The sequence below is a fragment of the Panthera uncia genome, chromosome B1 (genome assembly GCF_023721935.1).
Source record: "Panthera uncia isolate 11264 chromosome B1, Puncia_PCG_1.0, whole genome shotgun sequence".
Classification (NCBI taxonomy): Eukaryota; Metazoa; Chordata; class Mammalia; order Carnivora; family Felidae; genus Panthera; species Panthera uncia.
In genome coordinates this window covers 98,069,533-98,092,295 of record NC_064811.1, presented here as the reverse complement: position 1 = coordinate 98,092,295, position 22,763 = coordinate 98,069,533, and the positions used below count along the sequence as shown (strand labels likewise).

The following is a 22,763-nucleotide window of genomic DNA, read 5'->3' as shown; positions in this document are numbered from 1 at the left end:
CACCTCCATCAGGGAGATATCTCTCACTTTCCAAGTCTGGGCTCAATGTCTCTTCTTACATTTTCCCACGGCAACTTAGTCTTCTCATAGAACTCTAATCCACTGTACCATACTTATAGGTCCCACCAGACCAAGTGTCGGCAAGCTTTTTCTTTAAAGGGCCAGGTAGTATATATTTTAGGTTTTTTGAGTTTTGTGGGAAATGTCACAACTACTCAACTCTGCTGCTGTAGTGCAAAAGCAACCACAGAGAGTATAATAATGAAAAGCATGGCTGTGTTCCAATAAAACCTTATTTATGGACATTGAAATTTGAATTTCATATAATTTTTATGTGTCAAGAAATATTATTCTTCTTTTGATTTTTTTCAACTATCTAAAAATATAAAAACCATTTTCAGCTTGCAGGCTGTACAAAAATAAGCAGGTGGGCCAGATTTTGTAGTTTGCCAATCCCTGTACTCTTCCATGAACTTTTAATAGCTAGAGCAGTGTCTCATCCAACTTCATATCCACAGTGTTTAGTACAGCATCCAGCTTATAGTGAGTGCTTAATAAATGTTAAATAAGTAAAACTCATATAGCTAGTAGTGAGTGATAGTTTCAGGATTCAAACCTGAGTCAACTTGACCTGGCAGTGTGATGTCACACTGCCCAATCTATGGCTGATGACATAAGTAATGCAGCATACTCAGAGCAAGATATTCAAGATATTAGCAAAGTAATTCTAGCTAGGAGTGAAACTGCTGGGCCATATGGTAACTCTATATTTTAACTCTAAAAAAATATTTCTTCTAGAATCAGCTTTGGTAAGTTACATTCTCACCAGAGATTTCAATTTTAATTATTTTTTATTGTCTTTTTGTATGGGGGGTGATATTGCCTCTTTTATTTTAAAAATAAAATCTCATACAGAGTGGCAACATTGCCTAATTGCTAAGAGCACAGCCTTTGAAGCCAGACTGCTCCAAAAACTACGTTGAAACTACGTTGTTTATTTGAAGTTCCCAAGAATATTAAAAATGTATATCTAAACAAAAATTTGTACATGAATGTTCATGAAATTATTCATAATAGCCAAAAGGGGGAAGCAACCTAACTGCCCATCAACTGATGAATGGATAGTGAAATGTGTTATATCCATACAATGGAATATTATTTGGCAATAAGGAAATAAGTACTAATACATACTACTTCATGGATGAACCTTGAAAACATTATGCTAGGGGCACCTGGGTGGCTCCGTCCGTTAAGTGTCTACCTCTTGGTTTCAGCTCAGGTTATGATCTCACAGTTTCATGGATTTGAGCCATGCATTGGTCTCTGTGCTGGCAGCATGGAGCCTGCTTTGGATTCTCTCTCTCTCCCTCTATCTCTGCCCTTCCCCACGTGTGCTGTCTCTGTCTCTCTTTAAATAAATAAACTTAAAAAAAAAAAAGGAAACATTATGCTAAGTGAAAGGGTAGTCACAAAGGGCTATGTATTATATGATTCCATTTATATGAAGTGTCTAGGATAGGAAATCTTTACAGATAAAAAGTAGACCAGTGGTTGCCTAGGGTTGTAGAATGGGAGGGTAGTGGGGAAAAGGCAGTGACTACTAATGGGCAGGGTTTATTGGGGAGGGATGAAAATATTCTAAAATTGATTGTGGTGATGGCTATACAACTCTGTAAACATACTGAAACCCATAGGACTGTATACTTTAAATGGGCGAATTGTTAATTATATTTCAATAAAACTGGTATTAAAAAAACAGAGAAAGAAGTAATTTCCAGAAGTACCTTTGCGTCTGGCTCTTGATGATCATTTAAACTGTATTGTTACTGTTATTGGTTGCTGCTCAAGTTAGCCTACCATGTACCCTTCTCCCCACCACCATTTAATTTGGCCTTATTTACTGTGTTTTCAGATGTTTAATACAGTCCAAGTCTTGGCTATTTCATTTTTAAAAAATATAAATCCTCTTCAAACTGTAGCTTTTCAACCAGAGACTCCAAATTTCTTAAGTTACATAAATGCTTAGAGCACCATAGTTTTTTTCCAAAGGATATATATAACAGAAAGAAGCCTGAGTATTGTCAGGTAATTCATTCTCTTTCTATACAATCTTTTGCACCATCGATTATCTTCTTTATTTTCCTTTTACAGTTAGAACAGAGGGGTTCCTGGCTCTGGCTCAGTCGGTGGAGCATGTGACTCTTGATCTCAGGGTTATGAGTTCCAGCTCCACGTTGGGTTAAGAGATTACTAAAAAGTAAATAAATAAGAATAAATTTAGAACAGAAAGACCCTAAAGAACACAGAACTCCAGCACATGGACACTCCCTGTGACCTCACCTTTCAATTAGGATTTGGTTACCAGGGTGACCACATTAATTATACATGGAACATCAGAGGCTGACATCAGGTGACAGTGGGGTAGTTTGGACCAAGGAAGGCTGGGAATCCAGGCTGATCCTCCTGTCTGGTAAAGGCCAACAATCCTACAAAAAGTGTAATGTCAGAAGTTAGTCACTAAAGGGGTGGTATATAAGGTCACGAGAAGGGAAACTGGCCTGAAACCAGAAGTCTATTTCATAAGAAAAAGAAATTTGTGATTGGTAACTCCAGTAACTGGTGGAACTGTATGGTCTATTAATATCTTAGTTATTTGAAAGCTTAACTATAAGGCAGTTACAGGAGAGAAAGGCAAAACCATTTAATAGAGAAGAGCAAATCAGAGTAATATTAAGAGAAAGAAAAATGAGGTAAAAATTACTTTGAAATACAATTAGAAGGCATGACTTCCAACTAAAAGACTAGGAGGTTATTTTCATTTTATGAAATTTGGTTTATTAATCTATAAGTGATTAAGTTGAATTCACTTCTCACTGAATACTGACTTATCCATATATCTAATCCCTTCCAGCTTTAAATATTTAGGAATTCAACACTTAGTACTGAAATCACAAGTTGTTTGTCTGATATCCCTGGACAAAGAGTTAGAAAGAATTTACAAATTCAAATTTAGTGGTTTTATAGAGGCAACAAGCCAACCAGCTGATAGGAATCAGCTCTCCTATCTCTGAGAGACTACTGTTTCTTACATTGTGACGTAACTGTGATATGACAACTTTTTTTATTGCTCTTACAAGCTGTGTTGCTTCAACACAGATCAAAGCTTCCTAAACTTCATCAAACATTTTCATTATACTGAGAATACAGGAAACAAATTTAAAACAAAATTTTTATTGTAGATTTTCAAATCTAACCAATGGGCAGGGCATCACACTTTAAAGCTGTAGAAAAAGGAGAAGTGGGAAAGAGACCATTAGACTTCACCATGCTGGAATAACTTAAAATGCCTGCAAAAACTCATGTAGCATTTCAGCAGTAGCATTATACCCATGCAAGTGTTTGCCCAAGGATTTCATCAGTAAAGGGATTTGTCAAGCAGTCTTTATCTTCTTGTAGTCCAGAGAAAAGCATATTTTGAAAACAAAACACTGATTTGGTTTGCTTTGTGTAAGTTTGGTAGCTATACCAAACCTAGGGTTGGCTGAAGGCCTTTCTATCTAGCAGTGGGGTGTTGTGAGAAACCAGCGAGATGGTCCTAGTTTTTAAGGCTGGATAGAGAAGTCAAGTCCCAGGTCTCACATAGGTTGTCTTTCTCAGCTGTTTCTTAACAACACAGTAAGCTAAACACTGGGTCCTTATGTATGAATTGATTCCTGTTTGGGGTGGGTTCAATCATTCTCCTTCACAATGAATCTGTAGACATTCCTTGAAGGAATACACAGAAGTCTAGCAATTTCAGCTTCAATGAAGGCACCTCTTACCACACTTTTCAGTTAGGACATCTTTGTCTACCTATTTTACGCGTTGCCAAGCTGCTTCGGACGTTCCTTCTTCTGTAGTGCATTGCACAAATGCGTCATCAAATTGTCCGTGTACACGTGCCAGATTCGCCTTTAAACTCTCATCTCTTCGGAGTCTTGAATCGTGTACCTTCCAGTATTAGCAAGCAATACCTGTAATATCAGTTACTCAAGTAATACGTAATGAATAGCTGAAGCTGCAACCTGTTGAATGAAAGAATGAATGAACCCTCATTACGCACTCCCGCCTTCCTACACGGCTCCGCTGTGAAAACACTGATTTATCAACAGCGTTAACATTTTGACCTGTTATAGGGGAACAAACAAACAAACAAACAAACAAAACACACAGAAAGAGGAGAATAGACAAAAAAAAAAAAGGAAGGACGGGCTGCCCAAACTCCGGCAGTTCTCTCGGCCAGGCCCCGCCTCCGGCCCCGCCCCGCTCCGTCGCGTCTGTGCGCGTGCGCCGGCGGGTGCGCGGCAGCTGGTCTGAGCCCCGGCGCTGGGGGCGCGCAGCCGGGAGAGTGTTTGACGTGGCAGTTCCCAGCCCAGCTGCAACTGTGCGCGAGACCAGCCTGTGGGGACACAGGGCCGGGGGAAAGGCGCCGCGGGAGCAGCGGCCGCAGCGGGAGCAGGGTCACCGGGGGCAGCTGGCGCTAGGAGCAGAGCGCAGGCTCTCGGAAGTTCAGAGGCGTGCGGCAGCAGAACAGGTAATGCCTCGCCCTGCCTAGCTACGCTCTGGCGGGACAGCCCCTCCCCAGGCACAGCTGGAGCGGGGTGCGGTGCGGGGCCCGGGATGGGGGTTGGCGGGAGACTGGATGCTAAGCTGTGGCAGGGCAGCGGAGGAGACCTCATACTTAGCTCGTACAGCCCTTTCGTGCAGTTTAATAATGGGGGTGGGGTGGGTGGGCGTGGGCATTTTTTTACCCGCCCCCGCCCCCATCTTTTTGTCTTGGGATGCTGGGACTGCGTGCTTAGGGTCCTCACCAGCCCCAAGATTCCAGGGACACTGCCAGCGGTTTTCTTGTCTCCGTATCAACTTAATTTCCTTTTTGGAGGAAGGCAATATTGGAAATATTGATAGTAAAAATGGCAACTGTATCTTCAAGCTTCGGGACATCCTGAGAGTGCAACCAATTTGTCCAAATCCGAACCTGGTCCAGGGTGAGAGGCACACCTCAGCGATAATCGACCAGTGACAATGGCCTGGGGCTCCCCAGATTTTGATCCTAGGCCTGCTGTTGCCAAGTGGCTTTCTGCCATGTCGCCGCTTGAAGCTGAGTCAGGTTTCTGTAACTTGGTGCTGTGTGAGGAAGTTTGACGTGGCAAACCGGGCTGCGTGAGGAAGCAAATTCCTGTCAGGACCAGTAGAGAGGGACCCGACTGCTTGCTTCCTGCTGTTCGGAGTGAACATCCCGGCCTTGCCTCTCCGTCACTCAGCAACAGGCTGCTACGTAGGTGTGTGCTCCTGCTGACTTCCGAAATGTGCTTGGTTGGATGAGCTTGACCAAAGCTCAGGCTGCCACGTCTCTCTCTGCTGAAGTGGGAGGAGGGAAAAAAGTGTTGTCAGTAACAAAGTGGACCAGCAGGCTTCTTCCTGTCTCTCCTCTCTGCAGTTCTTTCCTTCCAAGGAGAGGAAAGCGATCTTACGATATTTTCGCTTGGTGCTTTTAATTTTGGAAACGCATAGTTTAATAGGAAAATGAAACCGAATAAAGAATGACATTTCCTGAATGTAGGTCTATTTCAAGGCTTAGCAGGTATCACCGAAATTTACCTTAAAAGGTAGTATCGTAAAATAACAACAGGAAGGGTATTTCTATGCCAGGTAAAAGAAACCGGAGAGAAATCGTAGTATCAGTGTTTTATATCTGCCAAATCTTTAGAAACTTTATTTTGTAAGAGGGACCTGAGGCCCAGAGAGGTTCTTCACCTTATCCCATGTCACACAGCTAAGTATTAGTATATTTATAGTGAAAGCCTACTTCCTTTGCTAGGATTCACAGCCTTTTTTGTTACAAAAGATTTTTTGACAGTAGTTCTGTGTGAAATGTCTCTTGTCTTGTGAAACCTGGAAAAAATGGAAAATTTAAAACAAATTGATGTTTAGCTTCAGAGTAGAATCAAGGTGGGTATGTTACATTTGTGTGTGTGTGTGTGTTGCCTGAACATATATGAAATTGCTTTTTTTCTTTGTTCCTTAAATATATGTGCATATGTTTTCAGAAGTGTGATATTTAAATTAGAGAGTCTGTCATCTCTGAATGAGAAACCACTGACAACTCCCAAATTGTTGTAGGCTGCAACCTGCCTTAGTCATTTCATGACTCACAGAGTGAGTCCATTATGCGCTCCTTTATCTTCTGCTATATTTGTTGGACTATTGATCTCTCTTCGTCCTAACTGCCTAACGAAAATTACTAATTAGGATAGCACTGAAATGACAGGAGCCAAAAAACATTTGGTTGCAGACCACTGGCAGTTGTGCTGGTCAGTGAATTGAATGACTGTGATTATTGCCAGTGGCATGCTTTGCGCTGAAACAGGGCCATGGAAACCAAAGGCACAAACATAGGAGACTATCTGTGAAATAGTTCATTCTTCCAAAGAAAAAGTGATTGGCAAGTTCTTATTCATATTTTGTGCCTGAGAATTTGCCTATAGAAGCGAGTTACTGAGTTCCATAGAGCTATGATTAGAGCCTGTTTAGGGGATAATGGTATGATATGTTGTGTGATATGAAGACGTCTTGTGCACCTGATATTTTCCTCAAACCATTGTAAATATTTACTAACGGCATTCTTATTTTTAATAGCATTAAGTAACTCAAAACTCTCTTGTTGACGTTCTTTTTCTTCTGTTGCAGGCTTCTTTTGTAGAGCTATCCCTTGGAATGATATTTTCATAATGAGTCAACAAGGATATGTGGCTACACCCCCCTATTCTCAGTCCCAGCCTGGAATAGGTCTTTCTCCACCACATTATGGACACTATGTGGACCCATCTCATGCAGGTTCTCCACCAGGTAAAGTGCATTATTTTGGCTTGTATGTGATTATTGATTCTCAGTACTCGGAGACTTAAGACATTCTGAAAGAGCAGCTTTGGGAGTGTTGAATGGTCATTATATAATGCAGTGGTTTGAGAGTATAGGCTTATTTGGAAAAGTATATTATAGAAGAAGCCTGCATCATCAGTTTGGTTATTGCTTGGAATACAATGAGTTTGGTTTTAAAATATAGATTAAAACAACTGACGAATGGATAAAGAAATTGTGGTTTATATACACAATGGAATACTACGTGGCAATGAGAAAGAATGAAATATGGACTTTTGTAGCAACGTGGATGGAACTGGAGAGTGTGATGCTAAGTGAAATAAATCATACAGAGAAAGACACATACCATATGTTTTCAGTCTTAAGCGGATCCTGAGAAACTTAACAGAAGACCATGGGGGAGGGGAAGAAAAAAAAAAAAAGGTTAGAGAGGGAGGGAGCCAAACCATAAGAGACTCTTAAAAACAGAATAAACTGAGGGTTGATGGGGGTGGGAGGGAGGGGAAAAGGGGTGATGGGCATTGAGGAGGGCACCTGTTGGGATGAGCACTGGGTGTTGTATGGAAACCAATTTGACAATAAATTTCATATTTAAAAAAAAAAAATTAAAAAAATAAATATGACCTTTGATTATTAAAAAAAAAAATAGATTAAAACAAAGAAGCTCCTGAATGTTTTGTTTTTACTGTTAGACTTGTTCTTGCTATTAATCAGTTGTGTGGGGTTATTTAAACATTTAATAAAAAACCGAATTAAATATGTACATATATATCATACATACTATATATATTATATATATATATATACATACACTAAAGTGCTTTTGGCAATCATAAAAAATCAGGCTTGATATTGGAAAAATATGATTAGATTCGTATGTCAAAGATTACAAAATGATAATAACAAAAACATGGCCTTACCTTGAAATAATTAGTGATTGAAATCATTAATAGAGTGGGATTACCATTGCTCTGATGGAAGTTGGCACCATGAAGCCACCTCCCTTTATCAAGAGGCTGCTCTGAGGGACCCAAGTTTGAGGGTCAGGGGTGAGGCTAATAAGAGCTTGTTTCAGGTCTAATGGCCCCAAATTTCCTAAAAATATTTGTTTAAGACAGTTATTAGGAATTCCGACAGAATGCTGAGGAATTCATCTCAAATCGTTGTGTAAATCAGTGAGTGTCTCTTGGGGATCACTAGGACTGACTCGGATATGTAGAATCTGGGCTCTGCTGGATAGCATGTATGGAGTGCAAATCACTGAGGGCTGGGGAATGCCCTGTAGGGAGGCTTGACTGCAGCAGCCACACAAAGTTTGTTTCAGAAGATGCTCTAAAGACTGAATTTCCTGTGGAAAGTGACTCTTGTGATTTAGTCTGCCCCTAATTTTTAAAAACCTTCAGATGACGTTAAAAAAAAAAAAATTAAAAAAAAAAATTTAAAAAGGGGCGCCTGGGTGGCTTGGTCGGTTAAGCGTCCGACTTCGGCTCAGGTCATGATCTCGCAGTCCCTGAGTTCGAGCCCCGCGTCGGGTTCTGGGCTGATGGCTCGGAGCCTGGAGCCTGTTTCCGATTCTGTGTCTCCCTCTCTCTCTGCCCCTCCCCCGTTCATGCTCTGTCTCTCTCTGTCTCAAAAATAAATAAACGTTAAAAAAAAAAAAAATTAAAAAAAAAAAAAAAAACCTTCAGATGAGGCATCCCCCTCTTGTCCAGAACCAATCTTCCCCATAATATTTATAGATCTGGATCCTGTAGGAACTTTTTCTTGTTTCTCTCTATCTGGTGGTTCATTGCCCCTCTGCATTTGTATATGATGAAGATTATAAACTGCTCTTTTCGAGTGCTTACCATGTATCAAAAACTGGTCCTAAAAGCTTTACGTGCATTATTTTATTTAATCCTCACACAGTGCTATGCAACAGATTAGCCCTGTTTTGCAGCTAAGGAAACTGAATGGCTGCTATACTATGATTTATCCAAGGTCACAGAGCTGGTGGGGTAGCGAGGATGCATACCCAAGTATCTCAAGAAAACAAACAACAAACCCTAATACACACCTAAGTAGAACATTCAGTATCATTCACTCTTCCTTCCTCTCTTCAAGACAGCCATGTTTTTAAGAAATTACTTGCTTTCCTCAGTGACTCTCCATCCTTGCCTCTCAGTCCCTCCATGGCTCAATGTAGTCTGCTCCATAGCTTGGGCCCCATCCACTCTTCCCCTTCTCCCACCAAGGTCATCAGTGACCCTAACACCAGATGCAGTAGACACTCTCCTGTCATCTTTTGAATTTGACACTGCTTATGGCTCTTCTTTGTACAAAACTCTCTTCTCCTTTGGTTCCAGTGACACCATATTTTATTATTTTTCTTGGTGGCTTTTTGGACATCTTTTTCTTTTTTTTTTTAATTTTTTTTTTAACGTTTATTTTTTATTTTTGAGACAGAGAGAGACAGAGCATGAATGGGGGAGGGTCAGAGAGAGGGAGACACAGAATTGAAACACGCTCCGGGCTCTGAGCTGTCAGCACAGGGGCCCGATGCGGGGCTCGAACTCACGGACTGCGAGATCGTGACCTGAGCCAAAGTTGGCGCTCAACCGACTGAGCCACCCAGGCGCCCCTGGACATCTTTTTCTAAGGAGTCCCCTACCCCTTCTATATGACCATAAGTATTGCTGTTTCTCCTTCTTTGTTCTTCTTAATTTTTTTTTAATTTTAAGTAATCTCCATGCCCAATTTGGGGCTTGAACTCATTACCCTGAGGTCAAGAGTCACATGCTCTACCAACTGAGCCAGCGAGGTACCCCTCTCCTTCTTTGTTCTGTCATCACCCCTCTTCTCTCACTCTATAGGTATTTCCCTAGGCTGTAACCTTCCATATGAAGTACTAATCTCTCAGATCTATTTCTCCAGCCCATATGTCTCTCTTAAGCTACAGACTCTTATTTTCAATTGCCCACCTGTGTACGTGGGCACATTGAACTCATCATATCCAAAATAATTCAGAATGTTTTTCATAAAACCTACTTTTCCCTGGCATTCCATATCTCACCCAGCATCATCATCATTCACTCAGTTATCCAAATTAGAAATTTTCACTATTAAAAACATTCTCTCCCTTTTACCTTCTTCAATCCAACTGTCCTCCCAATTTCTTTTTTAAAAACAATTTTTTAAATGTTTATTTATTTTTGAGAGAGAGAGAGAAAGAAAGAGGGAGAGAGAGAGTGCTGTCAGCACAGAGCCTGATGCAGGGCTCGAATCCACGAGCTGTGAGATCATGAACCAAAGTTGGATGCTTAACTGACTGAGCCACCCAGGCGCCCCCCTCCCTATTTCTTTTGGGGAAATTGTAAACCTCTTTCCTACCTGCTTCCTCCTCTCTATCTTGTCACTCGTCTTGTTCAAGCCATCCATTTCTCATCTGGATTACTAAAATAGTCTCTTAACCATTCTCTATCTTCAGTACTGCCTTTCTCCAGACCATCCAGTCCTGTGCTAGAGGGATATTTATTTATTTATTTTTTTTAAGCTTACTTATTTGCTTTGAGAGAGAGAGAGAGAGAGAGAGAGAGAGAGAGAGAGAACATGCAAATGTGAGCAGGGGAGGGGCAGAGAAAGAGAGAGCGAACCCCAAGCAGGCTTCGCACTGCCAGCACAGAGCCCAAAGTGGGGCTGTGAGGCCGTGTCCTGAGCCAAAATCAAGAGTTGGAAACTCAACCCACTGAGCCACCCAGGTGCCCCTGGAGGGATTTTGCCTTTCTTTTTCTTAAAACCTTTTATAGCTTCGCATTGCCTCTGATTGAATTTTAGGCTCCATAGACCTTCATTAATTTACCCATTTTCTTTTTTTCATCTGCCAAATTATCATGCCTGTTATTGCAGTGGTACTAAGCCATTAGTCATTTAGAGTCTGGTTTGTACTGGTGCTCTCATTTGCACTCCACACTACCAGAAGGTGGATCCATGCCTTCATGTTGTCCTCCACACTCCTGCTTTAGACTCACTTCAAGCGCTGTGCCTACAGATGTTTCTGACCACTGTTCTTTCTCAGGCTTGTCTATAAGTCCTTTTTTCCTTTTGTGTTCTTCTAACATCTGTGCAGGCCTCTATACATTTGCCACACTGTAGTTTAATAGATGTGCCTGGAGCAGGGAAGGTACCCATTAAATGAGTGTGTGAACGACAAGCTGCTCCATTCATCAGCAACTCTCTGGTGTTTACCAGTATTAAAACAATAATAACAAGGAAACTTCCTCTGTTGGATTAGAACCTTCACACTTTAATTTAAGCCTTTTTCTGCTTATTCAATTCTCAGATGGATACCAGCCTATCAGACTCTATAAATATACCTTTTTATAAAATACGGTGTTTTTGTTGAATTATTTGAGGCTGTTACTACATTACCCTAGCCTTTATTTCTCTGGGCTGAGTGACCCTAGATCTCCTAATCTTCAGTCATCAGGTGCCTTCTTTTCTAGTCTTTTGGTGACCCTTTTATTGGTTTTCTGGCAGATACAGGCAATCTAGTTGTGGTTCTTTGAAGTATCTGTTCTACCATAGATATGAGCAGTGCTGACTCTTGTTTTGTGTTTCTCACAGATCATACCTCCATTTGTGCCTATTGTGTGATGCTAGGGCTATGTAGTAAAATTTAACACATTTATTGAGTGAGGAAAATACTTGCGGCAATATAACAATGAATAAAATAAACCTAATCTCAGCCTTTAGAGTACTTACTTACCTAGTGGGACATGTGTCAAGTACCTTGATAGTGGCAATACAGGAGGTGTAGTAGTATGATAAAGGAGATGGAAGGTGGTATGGAAGTACATGTCAGGGGCACATAACCAAGACTTATGGATAAAGGGAATCCTCCTGGAAGAAATGACCTGGAAGATGAGTAAGAATTGGCCAGGTAGTGAGGCAGCTTAGTGGGGTCAGGAGGTGGCACTTTTGAGCCATTTGCAAGAGGTTCAGCATGGCTGAGATGTAGAGTGCCAGCAGTGAGGGGTATGCCTGGAGTGGAAAGCAGGGCCATCTTAAGACTTTATTTAGGCTTTATTTTAAGGTCAGTAGGATGCCACTGAGGCATTTTAAGCTAGGAAGGGTCATAATCCCATGTATATTTTAAGAAGAGTTATATTCTACATTAGAAAGGATGGAGAAGGCATAAGACCTGGACACACTGCTTTCTGGAATAGGGTTTCTCATCCTCAGCACTGTTGACACTTGGGGCCAGTTAATTCTTTGTCGTGGGAGGTTGTGCTGTGGAGTGTAGGATGTTTAATAGCATTCTTGGCCTCTACTCAGTAGATACCAGTACTCCCCCTCCTATCCCCACCTGACCCATCCCCATCCCCAGGCCTTGGCAACCAAAAATCTTAGACATTGCCCAAATGTGTCTTCAGAGGAAAAATCATCCCTGATCGAGGACCACTGGTCTGGAAGCTGAGAGGCAAGAACTAATATTGATGTCCTGGAACTAAGGTAGGGAGATGGAAGTGGTGAGGCTTATAATAAATAGCAAACTTATATACATACACTACCGGGCACAGTGCCTTGGGAAAAGTAGTCATTACATGTCCATGCAGTAGGGAATTTATCTTTGTTTTATTTATTTAAAATTTTATATGTGTGTGTGTGTAGGTACACATATATATACACATACAGACACATATATATATTTAAGCATGATAAGTGCATTCCTTAATCACCATCATCTATTTCACCTGTCCTCCCACACTTATCTCTCTAGTAACCATCAGTTTGTTCTCTATAGTTAAGAGTCTATTTCTTGATTGGTCTCTCTATCATTCTCTTTTTCCCCATTTGCTCATTTGTTTTGTTTCTTAAATTCCACATATGAGTGATATCATATGGCATTTTTCTTTCTCTAATTTTGCTAGAGTTAATACCTATTCTTCTCAAACCATTCCAAAAAATAAAAGAGGAAGGAAAACTTCCAAATTCATTTTATGAGGCTAGTATCACCTTGATACTAAAACCAGATAAAGGCACCACAAAAAAAAAAAAAAAAAAAAAAAAAAAGAGAGAGCTACAGGCCAATATCTCTCATGAATGTAGATGCAAAAATCCTCAACAAAATATTAGCAAACCAAATCCATCAATATGTTAAAAAAATCATACACTAATGGGAACCCTCTTGCTCTGTTGGTGGGAATACAAACTGGTCCAGCCTCTCTGGAAAACAGTGTGGAGGTTCCTCAAAAAATTAAAAATAGAACTACCCTATGACCCAACAATAGCACTGCTAAGAATTTACCCAAGGGATATAAGAGTGCTAATGCATAGGGGCACATGTACCCCAATGTTTATAGCAGCTCTTTCAACGATAGCCAAATTATGGAAACAGCCTAAATGTCCATCAGCTGATGAATGGATAAGAAGATGTGGTTTATATATACAATGGAATACTACTTGGCAATGAGAAAGAATAAAATCATGCCATTTGCAGCAATGTGGATGGAACTAGAGGGTATTATGCTAAGTGAAATGTCTGTCAGAGAAAGACAGATATCATGTTTTCACTCATATGTGTATCCTGAGAAACGTAACAGAAGACCATGCGGGAAGGGAAGTAGAAAAAAATAGTTACAGAGAGGGAGGGAAGTAAACCATAAGAAACTCTTAAATGTAGAGAACAAACTGAAGGTTGATGGAGGATGGAAGAGAGGGGAAAGTGGGTGATGGGCATTGAGGAGGGCACTTGTTGGGATGAGCACTGGGTGTTGTATGTAAGCCAGTTTAACAATAAATTATATTAAAAAAATAAAAAAATAAAGTGCAAAAAAATCATATATCACAATTGAGATTTACTCCCAAGATGCGAGTGTGGTTCACTTTTTGCAAAACAATCAACATGATACATCACGTCAACGAGAGAAAGGATAAAAACCATATGATCATTTCAATAGATGCAGAACAAGCATTTGACAAAGTACAACATCCATTCATGATAAAAACTCTTTGCAAAGTGGGTCTAGAGGGAACATACCTTAATGTAATAAAGACCTCATAAGAAAAATGCACAGGTTATATCATACTCAACGACGAAGAACTGAGAGCTTTTCCCCTAAGGTCAGGAACAACACAGGAATGTCCATTCTTAACCACTTTTATTCAATACAGTACTAGAAGTCCTAGCCACAGCAATTAGACAACAGAAAACAATAAAAGGGATAAACTTTTTTTTTCACAAGTGGTTTTTAATTTTGGTTTTAGTTTATCAGATCCAGGGCCAAGTCCAAGATACACTTTTCTGTGATGTTGTTTTTGGTCAGGAGTTTTTTTTGTTGGTAGCAGAGACTATTCTAGTAGAAAGTGATTTGTTAAAGGTATCAGGAAGCTAAGAGAATATAGAGAAAGCCAGAACCAGCTTGGGAGTCCGTGGTACATAGAAATGCACACTCCACACAGGACCATTAGGAGCCACTGCCTTTCTACCCCAGAACCACCATTTCCGCTTCCTGGCCAGGGTCTCCCAGTGATGTGTTGCTTTGCTGAATTTAGAATACATGGCAACTACATTTGTAAGAGGTTTATGCAATGGATGTTCCGTCTTTCTAGCTCAGGACCATACAGAAGGGCAAGCCAGAAAGGAAAATGGAATTGGTATTGAGTAAGCCAGTCTATATCTGCCATGATATTAAAGACCAGTTTGTGATTTTAGATATTTTTCTTTTGGCATAAGCATAGTTATTAGTTCTTTCTTCTGGTATGGTTTTTCTTATTAAAATTCTCGTACTGCTCTATAAAGAATTCAATTTCTCTTTATCTCTGACCACTTTTGAAAATACCTGTAACGTGATCAGGAGAAGACTGTGACTTTGCAGATAAAAGTGATACTGGTTTCCCTTTGCCCTGAGGATAGAGTCCAAATGGCACACAGGACTTTGCAGCCTGACCCGACCAACCTGGACAACCTCTGTTCCAGCCACTTTCCTTCATAATCTCTCTGCACTGAACCTTCTGCCTGTCCCTGATCATGCCATGCTCTCTCATACCTTTGCTCAAGTTTTCCCTTCTGCCTGAAACCCTCTCTCCTGTCTCTACACTAAGAAAACACTTGCTTGACTTGCAAGATTCAGCTCAACCAGTCCTTTCTCTTTGAACTTTTCCTTGATTTCTTTAGGAAGAGTTAGCTTGTCTTTCTGCATGTTGTAACATTCATCACATGACACTGCCATTATTTGTTTACATGGTTGTGAATTCCATAAGAGCTCTCAGTGTCTCAAAGGCACATTGAATGTATATTGAACAAGAATGAGTTTGAAACGTTGCCATAGAGTTGATTTTCAAAAACAAAAAGGAAAGAACATTTTAGTGAAATTGGTATATAACAATACTGCTTGAATATATTAAGCTGTTTTTTTTTTAATTTTGTTTTTGTAACCAGCAATTTATTAATGTGTGTGTCTCATGGATACATATGGGAATACTCAGCCATAAGTAATGCTGAAAACTGTTTTTTTATTTTCTGGAACTATATATGAGGATTGTTGATGAAAGTGGTATTTAGCTATTACTTAAGGAATTCGAATATTTCTGGTTTCTTGTAGTACATATAATTATTATTTTGGCACTAGTGTTGTGGATTTTCTACTTTTGTCCAAAATAATGTTTCAAAAATGAAAATGCAAGTGTACATATAATTATGGTGTATATGTTCTGTTAGAATATAAATCCTTGAAAAAAGGAGGACAGGGGCATATGGTCAGAGGAGAGGAAACCAACATTTGTTGATCGATTACCTTATTTATCAGGCATTTCTGGGTGCTATTATACCTATTGTCTTATTCAGTTCTCAGAACAGTCCTTGGAGACAGGGAACATTACTGCCATTACACAGTGTTAAAAGTTGAGGTTTCAAAAGACAGAGGTATCTTATCAGGGTCACAGCTGTTAACTGATGGGGGAAGGAATTCAAACCCAAGTCTGTGTAACTGCAAATCTCGTGTTTTTCTAACTTTGCTGGCTTTGGAGTTTAGAACTTTGTATAAAAATGTGGTGTTATAAGACTATTGGGGTGCCTGAGTGGCTTAGTCAGTTAAGTGTCCGACTCTTGATTTCTGCTTAGGTTCTGATCTCATGGTTCGTGAATTTGAGCTCTGAGTCAGGCTCTGCTCTGTCAGCTGGGGATTCTCTCTTTCCCTCTCTCTCTGACCATCCCCATGCTTGCACTAGCTCATTCTCTCTCAAAATAAATAAGCATTAAAAAAATATTGTTTTTCTTCTTAGTATATAAAAAATTGCTAAGTAAGACTGTGACTGTAAAATTAATAAAACATTTTTCTTAAGTTTGAGGAATCCTGTTTTAAGAAAATAAAACCTTTTTGAAAGTTTTGATAATATTCATGAATACAACCATTTCACTGGTTGTATTACATTCTGTATTACCCAAGCATCTGAAAGCTTGCTGTCAAAAGTATTATGATGATAATATAAGAAACTTTAATTGGGCAACTACATGGTCATCCAGGTAATTCTCTTACTCTCTGAGAGAATAAGCTCTCTAGAGGAAGATAAAAGAAGAAAGGAGATGTTGGATATGAAATACCATCATGAAATCAAGTGGAGGAGTGCATAGAAGCCATCTAGGAGGTCACTGATAATGGTGCCAGAGAGAAGGGTAGAGTCAAAAGTAAGTTGAACAAGAGGTGCCTGGGTGGCTCAGTCGATTAAGCATTCAACTCTTGGTTGTGGCTCAGGTCATGGTCTTGAGGTTCATGGGTTCCTGCCCTACACTGCGCTGTCAGTGCTGAAGCCTGCTTGAGATTTCTCTCTCCCTCTCTCTTTGCCTCTCTCTCTCTCAAAGTAAATAAATCAACTTAAAAAGAAAAAGTAATTTGAATGAGCTGGTACAAACCAAGCAGGTTGGAAGTGGAGAGAACAAATAAAGACATATGTTGTCACAGATGATCTAATCGAAGCCTTTCATTTTGCAGTGAGGGAAACTGAGGTCTTTAAAGATAAAATTCTTACCCACACCGTGCATGTGTTAGTAAATGGCCAGGTGGGGCCTTGAACTCCTCTGACCCACACTCAGTGATTTTTCTTCTGTACTGCAATTACTCTAGAAGAGAAAAATGTCTGCAAATGGTTCTAAAGAGAGACCTTTAAAGATCTATTTGACAAGAGCTGCTTGTAAATGAAAACAGTTACTGCCAGGAGCATTTCATCATCACAAGGGATCCCACCTTGTGTATGACTGAGTGTGATAACTTCAGCAGTTTAGCACCCAGCTATTTGGAATCTTAGAAGAATTATTAACTCTGAAGGCTTGCTTTGCGTTTGTTGGAAAAACAGATGCTACTTTCCTTTTGTTTTCCTCATGCTGTAATTCAAAGACATTTTCTAACTTTTGATTTTGGCTCAGGTCATGATCCCAGGGTCATGGGATTGAGCCCTGTGTCCGGCTCTGCGGAATGTGGAGTCTACTTAAGATTCTCTCTCTCTCTCTCTCTCTCTCTCTCTCTCTCTCTGCCCCTCTCTACACCTCCTGTGTACGTGCACACTCTCTCTCTCTCAAAAATAAAAAAAATAAAAATAATAAAACACAAAGGCATTTTCGTAGAATTTTTTTCCCATAGTTAGAGTTAGGCTCTTTATGATACCTCATATTATTTTGTTGTTGTTGTTGTTGTTGTTTTTGGAGTTATTTTCTGAAATCCAGAATGGCATTTTTCATTGCATATTCTAGCATTCTTTGTGTGATTGTGTGTTCTATCAAGGTTTTTCTACCAAACGCAAGTTTATTTCTTCTGTTTTAGTTTCTGTTTATTTTATTTATTTATTTTTTAATGTTTATTTATTTTTGAGACAGAGAGAGACAGAGCATGAGCAGGGGAGGGGCAGAGAGAGAGGGAGGCACAGAAGCTGAAGCAGGCTCCAGGCTCTGAGCTGTCAGCATAGAGCCCGACGCGGGGCTCGAACTCACGAACTGTGAAATCATGACCTGAGCCGAAGTCGGACGCTTAACCAACTGAGCCACCCAGGCGTCCCTTAGTTTCTGTTTAGTATTGAGATAATTCTCTTCTTTCTGCTCTCCTATCATTATGATGGTCAAATAACTATGGGAGAACCTGGTGTTGATAGGTCTGTGATGGTTAATGCAAATTTAAAGGAGAACTTGTCTTAATCCATTTTTTCCCCTCCTTCCCCTCCTAGTTTTCATTTTTAACCTAATGGCATGGCATCCTCTCTCTTTGCACATTCATACTCTTCTAAATTCATGCCCTTCTGTTGCAGGTATGATGAAGCCAGCAGGGCCTTTGGGGGCTGCTGTCCCTGGGGGGATGTTGCCTCAGGGCCCTTCACATCCTGGACCCCATCAGTTTGGCCAGAATGGAGCTCATGCCCAAGGGCATCCTCCCCAAAGGTGAGCTAGGTAGATTTCAACCCTCATTTGTATATTCTACTAAAATGGTCTCACAAGTCCCTTCTAAACTTGCATGTTTATTGATTGAAAATTTGACCTCTTGATTCTGCCCACACCCTTGAAAGGACTTGCTAGAAGACTGCCCTAGGAGACAAAGCATTTAGAAAAGGTAGGAGGGGGAAGAAAAAAACAATGCTAGTACATACTAAAAAATATATAAAAAATTACTTGTATCAATACCACATTTTAATTTTGGATTATATTCCTCTTGTTTTAGAGTTCTGTATTAATCTCTAATTCCTTCAGATGTCTATGGCCTGTATTCCCCAATAAATTTTAAATTCTCTATCCTCTTGAATCCTTCATAGAACAGATCTCAGTGCCAGTAGGTGCTTCATAAATATTTTAAAAATTAAATCAGATTGTGGCCAACGGTAAAAACTGGATTTGATGTGGAAGGTACACAGATGCCGATGAAGGATTTTTGCAGGACAATAGTAAAAACAACAGAGGAAATAAATCTTCTGTTTGTGTTTTTATAATGAATTCAGGAAGGAAAAAGTTGAAAGTTGGAGGCAGGCCTGAAGAAGCCACGATAGGAGATGTAGGAGATATGTAGAGATGTGCAACCCACTGGGGACTGTCACCTGGGAGGGGAGCCAACATCACACCTTCCCTGCTGGAAGTCCCATTATTGTTTGTCCTGTGAGCTGCCACTGTTGAGACTCCTAGTGCCAAGCTGTATGTAGTGTTCACTTTGGAATTTCTCCAAGGGTTACCTGGAGGCTTCATTTCCCAGGTTCCTTTCCCAGGCTGTTAGGCTGTAGGGTTGGGTGGGAGGAGTAACCCCTCAGTGTGAATCTGGACCCTGCTGCTGCTGAAGCCATTTAGTTATCCTTTCAAGGAGCCTGAGAGTAGTCCCTGTTAGTGGGAAAACTCTCTGGAATTTTAAAAATCGGCAAGTTAATTCTCTTAGAGGCCATTGGTGAGGTTTGTACTTCCTGGCTCGTTTGTCATGATAACTTCTACCATTGGAACGGTTGCTGTGAGATACAGAGTGAAGGTTAATGCAGGAAACAGGATGAGTGAGTCTAAGTAATTTGGTTTACATGTGGTTTAACAAGGAACACAAAGTCAATGGACCTGACTCAGGACCTGAGTAGTCTCCTTAGCAGTGGTGGTGGGGCACAAGGATCAGAGTAGAAAGGCTAAGAACCAAGATGCCTTTTCCAGCTCAAAAAAAACAAAAAACAAAAACAAACTAGTTGTGTGATGCTGGTGAAGTTCCTGGGCCTCTAGGCCTCCTCATTTTCTTCACTTGTAAAATGTAGAAATAGAACTCCTAGTCCAGAATACAGAGGAGAAGATCTGGAAAAGTTTATTGTGAACTGCCAGCATTTCAGATTTTTTTTTTTTTTTTAAGAAGAAATGCAGAAATTAAACATCTGGTTTGAAGCTAAGAAAGCTTTCGGTCACTGATATTAGCCTTCATTGTATTGATCTTTTTGGTTCTTTCCATTTGTTTCACTTGAATTAGGTTCCTTAGAAATAAGTAAACTGTGGATTTTGCCATCAAGACAGACCTTTGCTGTGTGGTTCTGAGCTCAGCACAGAGTCTGGCACAGTGAAGAGTGTAGACTGTGTAGAGTCAGGACATGTTTGCTACTCTTGGCTGAGGCAGCTGTTCCTGAGTTCCCTCATCACAATTTTAACAGTAATAATGTGGTTGTGAGGATTTTGATGATTAATGCTTGCAGAGAATCTTGCATAGTGTGCAATGCCCAGGAAAGACTCAATATGTGTTAGCAGTTATCAGTACCATTTTCAGTGGATATAGAAAGTCTACTGTCTGTAGCTTGTCCTTCCTACTCATTCATTCTAGCTACTCATGACAACTTAACTTAGGAATTTGGTTTTATTGTGATTCCCAGGTAAACCTTGACAGATTTTTCCCCGCTCTCTCTACTATTTGCTTACTTCAACTTGAACTTGAATTAAAGATTGGAAATGGGTTTAAAAATGAAAAAGTCATGGAAAAGTCAAGTATTCAGACTCAGCGTCCATGTTTTCCATGTTAATTTGCCCTCATGGGACATATTTATGTGTATATAGTTAAATGAAAGGGCAAAGGACACAATGATTATGCAGGTGAATCACACAGGGATGGTCAGAGAGTATAGATGGCTCACGACATCTTCGTGTGACATCACAATTTCTTTGATGATTATAGCACTTCATAGGTGTTGTTTGTACTTAGAGAACCCATCAAAAAAATCTCTTAATTTTTACCATATCTAAACTGTCTACTAAAAACAAGATATAAATCAGTTATTATGTTGATTAAAATTTAGAAATTTATAATTTTTAGTTTTAAATATTGCTCCTTCATAGGCAATGCTTCATAAAATTTAAAAATCATACTTAGTCATTTGTTTTATTGATCTTGGCTGAGGCAGAATAAATGTCTTAAACGTGTAAATGGTACCAAAGTTATCTTCAAACTGTTACTGCTGGGTGGGATTAACCTAATGAATAAAATCTATAACTAAAAATCCATTTTTTAATTAGAAGAGGAAAAGTCAATTTTAAGTTATCTATTTTGATCAAAAAATGATAGATTGGGGTGGAGAGGGTATGAAGAGGAGACTCATCTTCCCCAGTTAAAGCTGATAGGGTGAAATCTGCTAAGAACTTGGTTGCAGTGAAAAGGAGGTATCAGGAAAAATAAAAGAAATAGTTGTTTTCTCTTTATTTCTTTTTTGTTTTCTTTTCTTTCTTTGTGTGTGTGTGTGTGTGTGTGTGTGTGTGTGTGTGTGTGTAAAGCAGTGATGTTTGGTACAGGTTTTGTTTACTCTGTGGACTGAGTATTTAAAACCCAGGCCATTTTACTTCAGGCCAATCTTGAAAAATTTGTTATCTCCACATTCTAACAAACTTCAGCACAAAACTCACTACTTGAACAATTCATTGCAAACTTAAAAATAAGAAGTATTTGAAGTTGAACAGGCCACAGACAATGGAGTCAACTCTCCAGAGGGTTAGGACTGAACTGAGCCTAAATATTCATGTTTTATTAACCCTCTGATAGTAACTCTTTATTGACTGCTGTTTTGGGGGGCACCTGAGTGGCTCAGTCGGTTGTGTCCAACTTCAGCTCAGGTCATGATCTCACGGTTTGTGGGTTCGAGCCCCATGTCAGGCTCTGTGCTGACAGCTCAGAGCCTGGAGCCTGCTTCAGATTCTGCCTCCCTCTTTCTGCCCTCCCCCACTCACACTGTGTTTCTCTCTGTCTCTCAAAAATGAATAAACGTTTAAAAAATTTTTTTTTGACTTTTGTTTGTTTTTTATGGTGAATCTGCCCTTTTCTGACATTCATTGAAACAGTAAATTAAAATATAGAATTGAATGTTTTCTTAGGCCAGAAACCTATTAAATGAAGGAATCAACAGGAGAAATATTTAAATCATAGGATTCTTAATTTTAACCACATTATATTTATAGCACAGAAGGGGATCTTTGAATTCTATCTGCTCATTTTTTCAGTTTGAAAGCTGAGAGCTATGGAGATTAAGTGGCTTGCCTGTAGTCACACATCAGGGTCTCCAGGCTGGGAGCCTTAAGACCTGGATTCACATTTAAAACTCTGATACCTCCCTGCTGTGTGACTTTGGATTAACTAAGTTAGTAAAGAAATGAAATTGAAAAATATTAAACCATGTTTAGTATTTGTATGTTTAGGGGCTCCTGGGTGGCTCAGTCGGCTGAGCGTCCTACTTCGGCTCAGGTTATGATCTCACAGCTCATGAGTTCGAGCCCCACGTCAGGCTCTGTGCTGACAGCTCAGAGCCTGGAGCCTGCTTCGGATTCTGTGTCTCCCTCTCTCTCTGCCACTCCCCCACTCGTGCCATGTCTCTATCTCTCAAAAATAAATAAACGTTAAAAAATATATATTTGTATGTTTAAAATGTTCTGTTAATTTCTTTTCCCTTATTTATTTAGCCCTTTAATACTACTTTACTCTTAAGTAGTATTAAAATTGCTTTTAAAATTCAAATATGTTTAAGATTTATAACATTTAAGTTGGTTAGAAAAACAATTTATTTCTAAAGCCTCATTCCCAGGACATATATTAAGCAATGAAGGATAAGTGGCATTTATGGGTTAAAAGCATGGCCTAATGGTTGTGTATTCTCTCATTCTTTATTTTAAATCATCAGCCTTTTGTTAAGTTAAAAAATACTGAAGGTTGCTTGTGTTGTAACTTCCATTTGAAACATACTTCATCCTGTTTGTACTATCTATATAATAAATTATTCACATAATTTTATATTTTAAAAATATGATTAACATTTGTGAAATATTTGTGAATATATTTTAGATAATTTTTTTCTTAAGCAATTGAATAATGTCCCCCTGCACCCAATTTAACTGCCAGTTCTCA

At 39.7% G+C, this 22,763-nt stretch overlaps 1 protein-coding gene and 1 long non-coding RNA gene across 6 annotated transcripts in view; one reads left to right on the top strand and one right to left on the bottom strand.

The window, feature by feature from the left end:
* The first annotated feature begins 740 nt into the window (after nt 1-740).
* SEC24D (SEC24 homolog D, COPII coat complex component) overlaps nt 741-22,763 on the top strand; it is a 110,148-nt gene continuing 88,125 nt past the window's right edge. The window contains exons 1-3 of one of the 4 annotated variants that reach the window (XM_049631092.1): nt 741-809; nt 6,730-6,888; nt 18,193-18,322. In XM_049631092.1, the coding sequence (XP_049487049.1) occupies nt 6,771-6,888; nt 18,193-18,322 (248 nt within the window). In that variant the 5' untranslated portion in view covers nt 741-809; nt 6,730-6,770. Of the gene's footprint in view, nt 810-2,377; nt 2,471-4,384; nt 4,574-6,729; nt 6,889-18,192; nt 18,323-22,763 lie in introns of those variants that run through there. The other 3 variants (XM_049631089.1, XM_049631090.1, XM_049631091.1) reach the window with 3 other exon arrangements.
* Nucleotides 845-4,292, bottom strand: LOC125923062 (uncharacterized). 2 transcript variants are annotated; one of them, XR_007457874.1, is made up of 3 exons: nt 3,822-4,292; nt 2,341-2,486; nt 845-2,250 (listed from the first exon to the last, which is right to left on the bottom strand). It is a non-coding gene; the product is annotated as an uncharacterized LOC125923062 (long non-coding RNA). The 2 variants fall into 2 exon arrangements; XR_007457875.1 differs by having other exon boundaries at nt 3,853-4,290.